At 42.3% G+C, this 14,684-nt stretch overlaps 2 protein-coding genes across 4 annotated transcripts in view; one reads left to right on the forward strand and one right to left on the reverse strand.

Moving 5' to 3' along the window:
• The window catches only part of LOC119433473 (putative sodium-coupled neutral amino acid transporter 7), a 531,279-nt gene that overhangs the window by 406,195 nt on the left and 110,400 nt on the right, over positions 1-14,684 (forward strand). The window lies entirely within an intron of this gene.
• Positions 1-14,684, reverse strand: part of LOC119433544 (protein Jumonji) — a 115,115-nt gene that overhangs the window by 63,687 nt on the left and 36,744 nt on the right. For 2 of the 3 annotated variants that reach the window (XM_037700809.2, XM_037700795.2), the window contains 2 exons: positions 13,513-13,631; positions 2,323-2,349 (listed from right to left, as the gene is read on the reverse strand). In XM_037700809.2, the coding sequence (XP_037556737.1) occupies positions 2,323-2,349; positions 13,513-13,631 (146 nt within the window). The remainder of the gene's footprint in view (positions 1-2,322; positions 2,350-13,512; positions 13,632-14,684) is intronic. The other variant, XM_037700801.2, reaches the window with a different exon arrangement.

Genomic DNA, 14,684 nt, shown 5'->3' on the forward strand with positions numbered 1-14,684 from the left:
CTATGTAGCTGTATAGCTCTAATGACATGACAGAAATACGTAACAATTACGTCATAGATTCAATTTCTGGTTACAATACATTCTCTTTCCATGGCTGATACCAAAATCCATTTTAAGCATTCAAAATTAGCTAAGACATTCTCAGTTTCATTGCCTTCTTGCTAAACTGCATTTACAGCATACATACCTATATTGTATTTTACAGCATCCCCTAAAATTCATCAGCTATAACTGAAAGCTCACTCCAATCACTGAGCAGACACTGACTTATATGATTTAAAGTGATAAAAAGTCAATATTCAGCATCAGCCGACATTACCTAAAAGTGTTAAAAATTGTTCTAAGCATAAATAAGAGACTAAGCTAAAAAAAGTAAAACAGTGTTCAGTAAATGTTCCTCTGAAATCAAAGAATCAGCTTTTTAGCACATAAGGTTGAACAAGCACCAAAGTAATGGTACTTCTACAGTGATAACATAGTGCCTGACTAAAATGTTAATCCCATCAGCACAAAGCTATATGGCATCACCTGCTTGCATGAGCACAGGCTGAATCCTTACTTATTTATTGGTAAAAAAAGAAAAGAAAGAAAGAAACAAAATACATTTGAAATATAAATGGTGATCACATAAAGCACTAAGGCAAAGGATAGAGGCTGTCCCTTGCAAATGATACACTTTCTTCAGGAAGATATATAACAATTGACTTCGGCTACTTTGACCCCGAGAGGCATGCAAAATTAGAATTATGCAAGGTCTGAATTAAAAGTTGAACAGATCCCAAACTAATGAAGGGTCAACCCTACATCTATGGCCCTTTGCTTTGTTTAAGGACAAGACCCCATTCCTCACAATTTAAATCCCTAAGCTGTTTTATCGAAATTTGCTCGCACCAAACTTCTGCCTGAGAGGCCACTTCCTAGAGAACATCATTACCAACAGGCCGAGTTATACAATAGCAGTCATAAAATCTCCTAAGCGTACCTTCGGTGAGAGATGTTCAGTCGCTCTTAAGTGGAGACAACAACTTCAGAATATTACAATTTTGATGTTCCAGTTCAATCAGCCTGTCAATGTTAGGCTGCAGATGACTATTCAGGAGCAGCAAACAATAACCAAAAAAAGACTATCAAGCCATAGTTGTTTTGTTTTTGCAACGTAAAAGTGCTGTGATGTAAATAAAAGCTGATGAGTTGCTAAAATATACGGCACCAAATAGAGCGGCATAATAGAATGACACGTCTACTATACAGAAAAAAAAAGAAAGAAAAAAGAAGAAACAACTAAGGTATATTAATATATTAGCAACTACTATTCTGGACAAATTTAACATGGCTTCCTTAACCAACTGGTGGAAGTTGAAAAAATTACTTATGGGCGACTATGTACACCCATGAGCAAAAGTATACGGACCAGGAGTTGCGCGCAAAAGCTGATTTTTTCCTCTGCCTATGAACGCAACTTGAAATTGAGGACTGCAGTCTAAACTTGGCATTGCGAACTTTTCAGTGTACTCATCAATTCCAGTTTATGCTTGTTAATTATGAAGAAATTAACTTTTTTCGCCGACCCTATGGTTCGTATACTTTTGCTCACGGGTGTACATAAGTAAAGTTAGAAGAAATGCAAAAAAACAATAATAATAATTAAAGAAAGTTAGGAATGCTTCTTTCTCGTAAGGTTTTGTAATCTTTGAAAATTAAGTACATTATGCCAAACAAAAGGCTACTTATTGTTCACATTTTCTTTTTGGAGAAAAAAAAACATTCTGGAACAATCTGTTGCAAAAAAAAAATCAATTTCTCCTAAATTAATGACTGTATAAAACAAATCACACTCAATTTCTACCACTTATATTTTGAAGGACATAAAAGCAGAAAATGAAGGGCCTTACACATGACATGGTAAAGTAAGTGACCTTTGACTAGCACCTTTTTGTCTAGCCCTTCACAAGTTGAACACTTTAAGTTGTGTAATGAAGTATATACAATATAAAGTGCTTTATTATTTTATTATCTTCTAATTTCACTGAAATAATTACAGCATCCTACACAAGATAATGGCTCATGATGCAAAGGCAAAGAGAGAATTACAAGCTCAGGAATTGTGATAATAGCAGCACTGCACATTAGTAGAGTCCAATGCCTCAGAAGAATAATAACTAAAAAAAAGAGAGAGAGAGAGATATGAAGCTAAAAAGTGGGCACAGTAGAATTCCATAGAGTTCATAATGTATGCCTACACAGTACAGTATGTGTACATTATGTCCACAAAGTGAAAGTAATGAAACATAACTAAAAGAGTAAAACTGCAGGCAGCCATACCTGCTTGTGGTTGTGTATTTCCTCTTCCTGTTCAAATTACAAAAACAAAAGTGAACATGTTGTAGATGAAAGATTAGTCAAGAAATAAATAAAATTAGCTAAAAGGAACACAATGTGTTAACAAAATATAAGATAATTAAAATGGTTTGTTTGTAGATGAGCATTCCCTACATACAGTAGCCGGCTTATTTTTCAGACTTGCTAGACTATTGAAGGTGAAGAGCTGGGCCAGTGGTGAACACAACACAGAAAAAGGCAGAACACAGTAGGATAAGCTGGACCTAGCAACTAAATATTTATTGTAGAAAAATGACATTATTAGGAAAATTACATTACGAAAAAAATGGCAAGCATGTCTGAAGAAGCAGCACGTGTGGTAATGTATCAATCATGTCAAATTTGCATCTAGAATGAAACAGGTAGCTTATTATATTCCTTTATCCTGTGGAAAGGTTTACATCCAAATTGGTCGGTGTATCAATGATCACGTCAGGAAACACAAGGCTTCCCTCTCCACAATTGATGGTGCACACGTGCCAAGATACTGCAGGCAGGGCAGGTGTACCCCAATGTTTAGAAGTGCAGCTGTTATTGGCCCCGGCAAAGCGAGGACAGACAGAAATTTTTGAGGCTTCCCAAATCATTCGGCACGGATACACATCCATCAGTGCTTCATCCCTTAGCTTCACTTGCAAGGAATCAAAATTTCTTAGTGGTGTTGTGTAGGTCTGCATCATGTAGTGCTTGAATGAAGGTCATGCGTCTGTTGCTTCTTGCTTTCTCTTCTGAAGAAAACAAGTAACAGCGCAAACAACAGGACATGACTGAGACGAACCGCAGCGAAGTCATGTCCCATTGTTTGCGCAGTTACTCGTTTTCTTAAGACATGTACTAACCAGCCCGAGTTAGCACTTTAATGCTTTCTCTTCATTTTTATTTTCTTTAAGGGGAGATGCTCCTCAGAAACATTTCTTTTTAAATAATGATGCTGGGCGAATTAAAATTTTACCACCTATAGAGCTTGATCTCTTCATTCGAAATATACTTTTCGTTTTAGGATATCTCGATGCTTTCATGTCCTAAGTGCCATGTATAAGTGAGAAGCAGTGCATGTTTGTGCAGCTGCTGGGCTTAGCAGTTAGCATGATAGAGCAGTGCAAAATTATTTTTCTTAACCCTAACACTCCACTGAGTGCTAATAAGTAAGATAATGTGATTCCTTTTACAGGCAACATTTTAAGAGAATTTCGTATCTGGTGATTCATATTCAGTGGCTGGTGCCCGAGTACATTAAAAATTTTCATCCTTAAAAAAATAAAGTGATTGCATTAAATTCTAGATAAGTGCATTCTAGATATCCTAAAAATTACGCCCATCAAATGTGGTCTTGACTGTACCACAATAAGTACATAAAATGTTGTGCACAAACACCTTGTTTTGCTCAAAATATGAAGTTGAGAAAAATGCGATTGAAAGTTATAAAAGTTGTTTACTTCTGTTAATTATTATTATTACTTCCCGGGGAGATTGTGATGCGGCAAAGCTAACCTTGGAGAGAAAAAGCTTAGGCCTACCACCTTGCGCGGGCCCAATGGCGTGCGACACTGCGGTTTGACGCATCGCGCGCTTGAAAAGGTGTCATATCTGTGCCTTTTCTTCCCACCTCGAGTGCTTTAACCGAGTTTATTATACTTTTCCCGATCATTTCTGGCTCTGATTTCTTCATATGTGAAATAGGAGAGATCAATGTTGCTGAAACAACTAAAAATACAAAACCTATTTCTTTAATGAAAATCGCCGTTTTTTGACCCGCCTCTCCCCTTAAACATTTTTTGCCCATGTGCCATAGCCTGGCTGGAGGATATTATTCTCTTTTTATTCATAATAAATATTTAGTTGCTAGTACCAGCTTGTCCCAATGCATTCTGCCTCTTTGTTCACTACGTACACCACTGGGTTCTTCCAAGTTAATAGATTATTTGGACTTTGTTGTGGCAGCATAAAGGACTGGCACGGACACCATAGCCCGTGTAAATTAGGACACTGTTCCATGGTTTGTCTGAAGTCCGTGCATACTGCATTGTGAATGTCACTGTTATAAATCCCACATCTCGATGCATTAGCCATGGCAGGGCAGTATGTCGGCTTTTCTAGCGACGTTTACGCGCTAAGCCTAATGACATATATATATATATATATATATATATATATATATATATAAAGTACTGTTTGAGCTACACGAGCCCCAATCTATATGATAGCAAGCCCGTCAATTGTCACTGCACCACACTATCAACTCTTGGGACATCAAGTTGCAGATAGTGAGCACATGCGCTCGGTTGGCAGTGGCAATGGCTTCTTAGATACAACAAACTGATCTGCGGCCCACCACCAGGAGGAAATCTACTTATACACTTAAAAGGTGCAACAGAAACATATTCCACATTGCCACAACTTGCCAACTGAATTTGTGAACTGTTGGTGGTGCGCATTAGACAGCTTCCTAACTCCATACTTCTCTACATCATGATCAAGCACGACGGACAGCGCAGTAGAGAATGTGAACGTCAATAATAAAAAATTGATGCAAATATTGTCCTGCTTTAGTGTGAAACTAAGTGAAAAGGTGTTAACGAACTTTCCAACTGCTCTATTTCGGACTCCTCAATTATTTGTCAACTTCAACGGTCCCCTTAACGCCCTAAAAATTGCTCAACTACTGTATTCCAGTGTGTACCTTATGATGCCATGTTTAAATTGCAAAATATGGCATTCTTGCACGGCTACGAATTTTCTCAAATAATTATCATTTTTAAACAAATTGATCACTTCCTAGAGTGGCACTAAAAATCTACTTAAAGCACGATGCTTCTACTCAACTGGTGACCCCTCAGTACTATAAATAAACCGTGTTATTTGAATAAAAACTCTTCTGTGTTAGACATCGCAATTCTGTCACATCAGCTGGATTACTTGAAGAGTAGTGTAACTTGAGTAACAAAATCTCCCTAATTTGAAATTGATCACTTTAGAGCACATGCTCCAATTGCAGAATTGAAGCCAAGCAGTAATGAAGTAATATCCATATAGCAAATTTTTTGTGCTTAGCACCAGTTCCGAGAAATATGACTTCGAAATCTGTGGCGAAATGCATTGATGTTCCAGCCAACACTAATAAGCACTGAAGAAAACTGAGTGCTGATCAGTGTTAACTGGTACATCAATGCATCAGTTGGCTACCGTTTGTCGTCACAGATTTTTGAGGATTTACTTCTTGAAACTCGTGCTAAGTAAAAGATTTTTGTCAAATGAATACATTTTACTGCATAGCTTCAATTTTTTCATTGGAACATGCACTCTAAAGTGATTAATTACAAAACTTCTAAAGAAAATTTTTTCATTAGTGGACATTATTCCACAATTTGCCTTGCAAGTAGTCTTCGCCTCTTCAAGTAATCCAGCTGATGCAACAAATTGCAATGCCTATCACAGGGAATCTTAAATAAGTCTGTTCCGATTAAAACAGATAATACGGTATATAAAATAAAGTAACAGTAGTTGTGTCCAGTTGGGAGTCGCTGCACACCCTCCCTACTGTACTAGATGTTTCAGCTGAATGCTGCTGTAGGTGTGGGCCTATTCCCATATTAATATGGCCACATGAAATGTCCTCAGCTTCCTGACAACTGCACTTCAGTGAATATTGCTCCAATAGAAATGAAAGCAAGAGCACATAAGCATGTGGCTATGCTAAGAGAAAGCAGCAGCCTACAAAAAAAAAAAAAAAAAGCTGAGCAGAAGCTGAGCAGCAATTGATAAGCTTGAAGAACTGAGAATACATGAGAAGTCACCAGGGAATGCGATGTGGCATGGAAACAACTTAGACATGCCAATCAGAGCACAAGGTAGCAACATGCAATCTAGGAATATATAATACGGCAATGACAAGTGCTAAGTTTGCTGAGACAAGAACTGACTGAGCAGACTAGTGAATGAGTGCAGCTGTGGCGACAAAAGTCAAATGTGACAGAGCCCAAGGTAGCAACATGCAAGTAAGGGATATATAATATGACAATCAAGTGCAAAGTTTGCTGATGAACAATTGAACGAGAGCAGCCATGGTGAAAAAAGTAAAACGTGACTTGACTTTCAGAAAACTGGTGACAGCTAAGTAAGCTATGAGCTTGGTGACATGTGCAGCACTTATGAGCAACTTGGCTTCTACTCGGACATGATAAAAGTGACACTGAAACATTTACTGCTTCTATAGGTGGGTCTCAATACTGAAAAACAAAACATGAGTGCAATCACGTTTTGCAGAATATGTCGGGGTTCGGAACAAATTGGAAGCATCCAACCTGTGTCCCTAAGTTACAGCGACAGCAACCTGTTGATCATCAAAGAATTTTTTTCCCTAAAACCAGTGAAAAAAAATATAAAGCCAAGATTACAATTTAAGGCAATTATATCAATATACATTAGTGCCACAGCTACCACAAACATTTCATTTGTAGCATAAAGCAAGTGCACCTCAATCTCCTTCCAGCAGATAAATATTTCCTTTCTTTTACTGTAAAAACAGTAGAGCAAGTAGAAATGGACAAACATGATGTAATTGAGAATGACAATTTTACACGTGGAGCTAGATGTAAAAAAAATTTTTTTGAATGGACCATAAGATTACTCCAACATGATAAGTTATACACACGACAGAAAAACCATATTTGTGAGGCCTTGTGGAGTGGAATAATAAAGGGGTCACGACTTCACAATGCACTAAAGAAAGCAGTTTCCTATAATCCCTGAAAATTAAAGGTAAAGTTCAAGGAAGCAGGTCCTATATGAAAACGCATTGAAAACTTTTGGCACATGTGCTTTACTGCCCTTTGCAACAATCCCTGCTGAACATAAAAAATTCTGAAGACAGGCATATAAGCCCTAGAAAGACGGGGCAAAGTCATTCTTTTGGCAAGTTGTCCATCTTCCTTCTTGTGGCATAAGGAAATTGGAAATGGAAGTTTATGAAATCCAGTACCACACATTTCCAAAAACCTCTAATCTCTTAAGTGTAAATTTAAAAGGGGAAAAAAAAAAGATCCCACAAGTCAGATCAAGTGAGTGCACAAGACATCAGTAGCACCAGCAGTGGTGGCCATACAAACTGGTGCCCAAGAACAAACCAGGATCACTTATGGGCTTCGTAGTAATGATCTTATTTACTAATTCCTGGCAGTGACGCATTGTGTTGGCTGTTACTAACGAAAAGGGTTTCGTCGATAAACACCCTTGGTACACCTTTCTTCCTTTACAGCTACCTAGCGTGCCTTCCTTTAATAATTGGATGGAATTAGCAGTTGGAAGGAAAGAGCCTTTTGAGAATTTTGAAAAAATTCTTTTTTTCCCTATAGTAATTTCACATAACTGCCATAAGTTGCATATTTTGTTTGAATTATGGGGTCATCTTGTCTTCTCTTTCCAAATGTCAATGCAAAGGGGGACGTCAATGCTTTTTGTTCATCATATCTTTACTTCAGACATTTTTGTGCTACTACAAACTGTCAACTACTCATCAGACCTTTAGAAGCATTCGGTCAGCCCTCTTTCACAGTGCAAGATTAATCAGTATTGCTTCCTGAATAACTCCAACCAGGTGAACTTACTGTAAACAACTACCGTATTTTTTCACATAAACTCGCACCAAAAATTTAAAAAATTAGCAGTAAAGCAGCTTATATGCAAATTTCACCTTGAGGTGTGACTTCACGGCACCTCTAGGCAATGTTCTCAGCCATTCAGTTTTGTCACCTCCAAGGGAACCCCACCAAGGGAACCCCACCCCTGCGTATTGAAGCACCATTCTCTTCTCCTTATTGGTCGCTCAGTCTCCCCTTTACGGGTAGCTATTTTGTGATTAGTAGTTAGCAAAGTGCACGCAGTGATAGCGATAGTGCACATGGCGCCAGCAAACTAGAACTCAAATCAAGATGAGCTGCCCTCAACGACCATCCTTTACAGTGCAGAAGCTGATGATTATCAGCTTTGCCGAAGAGAAGAAAGGGAGGGGGGGACAGAGCCATATGCCAAAGATACGATGTGGACGAGTCATACATCTGCGAATGGAGACTGTTTTTGCGAAGATGTGAGCATTGACGTATGATGCTATTTCCGTGGGTTATTGGTGCCAATTTTTTATCTTTTTCCTCGGGTGGTTATAATTGGGGGTGCGGGTTATATGCAATGGCGAGTTAGATGCAGAAAAATACGGTAATCTGCAGGTAAACTCTTGAATCATCTTTTCAACTGAATTATGAGAAAAAGCTATATTCTAGATGACTTCTATAGTGTTTGCACGCTTACATTAATGTGCCTATACCCAATAAGACAGCAGAAAAGTAAAACCACAGCCTGCATCTCCCATATTTCCATTTCTTCATGCACGCAAGCGGCCGTCACCTCCGAACTCGAAGCGGCAAGTTGGCGGCCGGGCGGTCAACAGCGATGAACAAACGCTTCACAATGCAGCGCCTATACAATGCCTTAAAGGCACGTATTATGCCTAAATCAAGCGGCTGCACTTTCCAAGTCGTATTGGGCGGCAGGAACAGTCGAGTCACTGCCATCAGAGAAGTTAGAACGTGGTACGCTGAGCAGTTAAACACGAGCAGCACGCGCCTGCCTTGCCTCTGTATGTTGCGGTTAAACTCGCCAAGCCACTCTGCAAATAAATCGCCCCTCACCCACGCCTTCGCATTGTGCCTGTAGCGCAGGGGCACATAGTTCCGAAAGTAATGTGGCTTCTCTGATTTTCCGATTACAAAGGGCACGTGCCGTTCGATGCTATCCATATTAGTGCACAAAAGTGTTGTTATGCGCACTTTACCGTGTTTGCCGCCAGCGCATGAGTCGCCTTTCATGACATGCTGTACGGCAGCATTTGATAAAATAACGCAGTTTCGTCTGCATTACACACACCTTGCTCCGCATAGCTTGCAATAATGGTTCAGTTTGTTACAAGCCAATTGGCCACATCTTGATCACTTGCCGAAGCTGCCTCGCCGACCACAGATTTAAAAAAGTCGCAGTTTCGCCCATAAGGCGAAGCATCAAATTGCAATAGTAAACTAGTGGACAGCTATACGAAGTAAGGATAGTAGTTTTATCGGCCATATAAACTTGGCAAACTAACTAAATTAACAAGCATGGTGTCACGCGCACACAAGCAAACATCAACGCATCTCACTTGATGACCGCGGAAACTCACTGTCGAAACGAGTGCGGCACCAGCAGCGAGAGAATTGACCTTCGTCCCACCGCTTGCATCAACGCAAACTAAGCCGCAAAAGCACAGCTCAGGGAGGAAGGACTATGCCCCCGCTGCAGATGGCTTTCAAGATACAGCCGCCCAGGCAGAAGCGCGCAGCGTAGTACGCAGCCTCTCCCCTCCCTACCCTCCCCCCGAAGCCTTGCTGCCCAGCGGGCGCGCACGATTGCTCGGGCGGCGCGGAGACAGCGCGTGTTGGCTGGGAGAGGGCCTGCCTGCGGGGAGAGAGTAGCTCGCTTGAGAGGGGCACGAAACGGGTACTTCGCCTGCGAGGAGGCTCAGGAAAACAGTCTGCACGCGCAAAGGGGTCGGAGGCCGTCGTTATATCTCGGATCGCGGCGCCGGGTTTACGCCGTCCGTTCACTGTAACCGATCGGCAGAGCTCAAAGACATTCGTTGTACGTGTGAATTTGTGCCATTGAAATAATGTATATTTTGACAGTCGCACGGGTTTCGTTCGTTTTAAGCGAAAGTTCGTCTTAAGTGGGGCCGTTATATGTGGGCTCAACTGTACTAATAGAATAGACCATCAATTAAAAAAACTGCATTTCATATTATTGAAAAAGAAGAAATGCACTCATTTCATCTGTTGAGGCTTTGGCGACATTTCTGCCTTTTGCAATCACTGCTAATTTCTTGTAGAAATTTATTAATTTAAAGAAAGATCAGCTTTCTGTATAGAGAAGTTGTTTAGTATTGTTGATTTAAAACGCACCAACAGGATATTCAAATCCTATAAATAATAAATGCAGGTCTATAAGAAACATCGCAGGAGTACAAACCACCTGCAAACCTGAATTTAGGATGGAACATATGCCTCACATAAACAGTCGACGTCCAATATTTCGAACTCCCTAGGGGCCACGAAAACATCCTGAAAAATCAGGCAGTCCGAAAAAGCGAATGCATGCCTTTTATTCAAATCGCCACAGGCACGTCAAAATAGCTCTAAAGGCCTGCCAGTACACTTATTAGGCGTATCGTAGCTCGTACTGTGATAGGAGATGGCGGGTGCACGTGTGTATAATTAAAGAATAGATACCGTGTCCCGTGAAAATTGCCCCTTCTCACTCTTGATATGCTTCACCACAATACTTCGCGTATGCTTCACTGTGTAATACTTCTGTATTGAGGCGAACCTGACTTTCAGGAACCGGCATTATGCTACGTGCCGCGCTTTCCGAGTTTCCAAGACACTGGCGAGGATTACAAAGGCGGAGTCAGCACCATTGCTAACAACTAAGTCGCAGTTTTGCCCGAAAGCCGAAGCATCGATTGCAATAGCAAATTAGTGGACAGCTATACAAAGTAAGGATAGTAGTTTTATCGTCCGTATAAACTTGTAAACACAGGCACACTACTAAATTAACAAGCATGGTGTCACGCACGCACAAGCAAACCTGAACGCATATCTTGCTCGCTGACCGCGGAAACTCTGTCAAAACGCTTGAGTGAGTCAGCACAGCAGCAGCAGCGAGCGAATTGAGCTTCGTGCCGGCGCTCGCATCAACGAGATCTTAGCCACCACGAAAACACAGGCAAGGCGGACCCTGCCCCCGCCGCAGATGGCTTTCAAGATAAGCCGCACGCCTCCTCCTTCCCTCCCCCTAGAGCCTTCAGCCCCGGCAGGAGCGCGCGGCCACATTAAAGCACGGCCCCTCCACCTGCTCCCCCGCCCCCCCCTCCTCGAAGCCGCCTTCCGGCCCCGGCAAGAGCGCGCGGCTGCAGTAAAGCGCGGCCCCTCCACTTCCCTACCCTCCCTCCGGAGTGTTGTGCGCGACTGGAATACAGTTAAACCTGGATATAACGAAATTGACAAATTCCCGAAAAACTTCGTTATAAAGAGGATTTAATTATATGCAGGTTCGGCACGAAAATTCGAAAAAGAAACGCTTACCGTATTTACTCGATTCTAACGCGCCCTCAATTGTAACGTGCACCCGTTTTCGTCGAAGCACTCATCCTTGGAATGTCACACCAGGTACCGGGTGCGTGGACATGTGTCGTTTCGCACAAGCGCGAGGCATCGGAAACGAAGAGCGAGCGTCACGATGGCGTCGTAGCGTCGTATAGTGTTACAGTAGAACCCCGCTGTTGCGTCGCAACTGTTGGACCGTTCCCGCATCATACGTTGCGAACTGCCACCCCTCGCCGGCCCGAGCGGCCATTTTGACTTCATGTCGCTTGGCTTGGTGGCTTGACGATAGCATTGGCTGCCCAAAGTGCCGGGGGCGACACCCCCCCCCCCTATGACGTATTTTCGGTTTCCGCCAGCAAACGTATGGCCCTTGAGACCCTTATTTGCTACATAAAGATGGTGTCTATGACGCGTTGTGGCCCTAAAATTGGTTTTGGCTCATAGATATTCCGTATGAAGTCCAAGGGCGATAACGCAGTCGCCGGGCGCCGTATGCTGTACGTGCGAGTGAAAACGTGCGAGGGGAGCCGACGACCGCGTCTAAATCTCGCGCGCGCAAGAAATGCAGGGAGGAAGTGCGCCTTCCAATGCGCTCGAGGCACCAGCGAGGGAGCGAGGGGGGAGGGATAGCGGGGCGGCGTTGTACTGTACTCTGGCAACAACTGCGTACTGCGCGGCGGCGCGCGCGCGAGCCTTATCTTGAAAGCGATCTGCGTTGGGGCAGAGTCTAGAAGTGTAGGTGCGTCGGCGGCTCGTAGCTTTGTGCGTGCTGTGTGTTCTCAGCGCCCTGTTTGCATTGAAGCGATAGACAACAGCACGAAGGTCACTTCGCTTGCTTCTCCAGCGGCGCTTCCACACGCCGCCAGCGTTTGACAGGTATCCGCGCTCATTGAGTGTGATGTGTCACAGCGTGTACCAGCGCGTCGGCAACATCAACTGGAAAAGGAGAGAGTGCCGGCTTGGCGGGCTAGGCCAACTGCAGCAAGCGGCAGGATCAGGTTTGAATGACGGGAGGGGGAAAGGTAATGCCCGCGGCGGCAAGATCGCCGAGTCGAGGGATGCAGGCCCGTTTTGCACACGTACGCACGCACACGTGCGCTCGCTTCGCATTCCGTCGCGGCGGAGAAGGTGTTTCCGGTTGCTGCTCGCACAAAAATGACAAAATTTGGGGCGAAATCTCTAGGTTGTCGGAGGGGAAAATTCGTTATATCGAGGGGGTCTCCCGCTGCCACTTCATTACGTAGAGGTCTCAAATACATGTGCTTCTATGGAGTGACGACGGGGAATAAAAAAACTTCGTTATATCCAGGAATTCGTTATATGGAGGTTCGTTATAAGCAGGTTTAACTGTACTGCGCGCTTCCTTCCCGCTTCCCGCCCTTGCATGCGTGAGCCGCGACTGCCGGCTCACCAACACATGCTTTCACCCTCACATATAGCATACGGCGAGCGGCAACGATTTTATCGTCCTTAAACTTTATACGGAACCTCACGGCGACGCCAGTGTCGCCGATGGCAGAAATCCGCTTGGAGTGTCCATACAATTGCTATCGCATATAACACGGCCCCGAACAGAAAGAAGCTTGGTAGTGAATGTCGAAGTAGCTAGGCCTAGCGTTGCCGCGGTGGTGGCTACAGCTACCAGCATATCTGCGTGTGAGAGTGCCAGTTCGAGGATGTGAAATAATCAAAATGGTGGCAGTGGTGGCTACGATTAATGCCGTTTTCGGACCTACGGTCATGGCAAGAAGTCCAGAAAATCGGACGGCGAAGGTTTTTTGCGTCCGAAATATCGGACATCTTTATACATTGACTCTATGGGGTACGTACGTAGGCGGTGCTGCGAAGGCGTTCGAAAAATCGGGCGTCCGGAAAATCAGTCGTTGACTGTATAAAGCACTAGCCTGACACAAAAAAAAAAAAAGCATAAAATTTGCACTACACAACTCACTTGGCAAATTGGACAAGCCGATTAGTTGGGAAGCCGCTGCCATGAACACTGCTGTCAATATTTCCTGCATGGACACAGACATGCCGCCGCTGGTCTATTACCAGGTTCCAGTAATCTTTCTGGAAACAAAGAAGAAATGCATTTTTATTACTCAAGTAAATGTATGATACAAAGTGAACACTCTTTACCTACTACACACAACTGTTCCCACATCTTTTGTTACTGAGAACACTGCTCTGCACAGTAAATTACAGTCTATAGAGCCATGGAGGCGTAAAATATACCAGTTGTTTTAGCAATGACTGTCTAGAAGTGCTAAGAGGAAGCTTTAGCTTAAGAGTTTCTATCCAAATACATGGGAACAGAGACATTGTTTTTCTCACCATCCACTGCACCAAATTTGATGAGATTTGTTGCATTTAAAGGAAAAAATCAAAATCTAGTAACTGTAGGCACTGAGTTCTTAATCTGCCATACATATTTTATAAAAATTTGCAAAACCATCCTTAACACTGTAACATGCTCACAAAAGCTGTAAACTCATGCATAATTTTTTCCAATTTCATGTATCAAATTTGTCTGCTTAAGGTGCTTAACAGATGTAGTTTATAGAACTGCAATACATCTGTTTTGGTTGGAAAGCTACAAATTTGTAAATTTCATGCCTCAAATTTTTAAAACTTTCATTTTAAGCAATTTTTGTAAAATGTATAAAGTCCTAAATCAATATTCTGCTTCCAATTGTTGCTGGAATTTAGCTTTCTTTTAAATGCAACAAATTTCACTCAAATCGGGCCAGTGGTTGTCTCATGATAGGATCAGTGGCGGACATAAAAAGCTGTGTGAGAATTACAACTATTGTTTAGTAAAAAAAACTATTGCATTATTACCTTATTGCACATGTCACACTTGCACAATTCAAAACTGTCAGTGCTCAAGCCATGCTCAGTAAGTAGGAATTCTGAGACTAGCATTAGCTTCAAGATGACTGTCTCTAAACTGGAAACAAAATGCATTGGTGTGATACTTTTCCACACACTATTTCAAGGGCCATATGGGAATATGTTGTGTTAAATAATAGTGTATTTCATCGATGAATTTGTAAACAAGTATGCCACAACTAATGCAATTCTCAGAATTCCTACTAAGTGAACATGTCTTGACCACTGATA

This window comes from Dermacentor silvarum, chromosome 1 (genome assembly GCF_013339745.2).
Source record: "Dermacentor silvarum isolate Dsil-2018 chromosome 1, BIME_Dsil_1.4, whole genome shotgun sequence".
Classification (NCBI taxonomy): Eukaryota; Metazoa; Arthropoda; class Arachnida; order Ixodida; family Ixodidae; genus Dermacentor; species Dermacentor silvarum.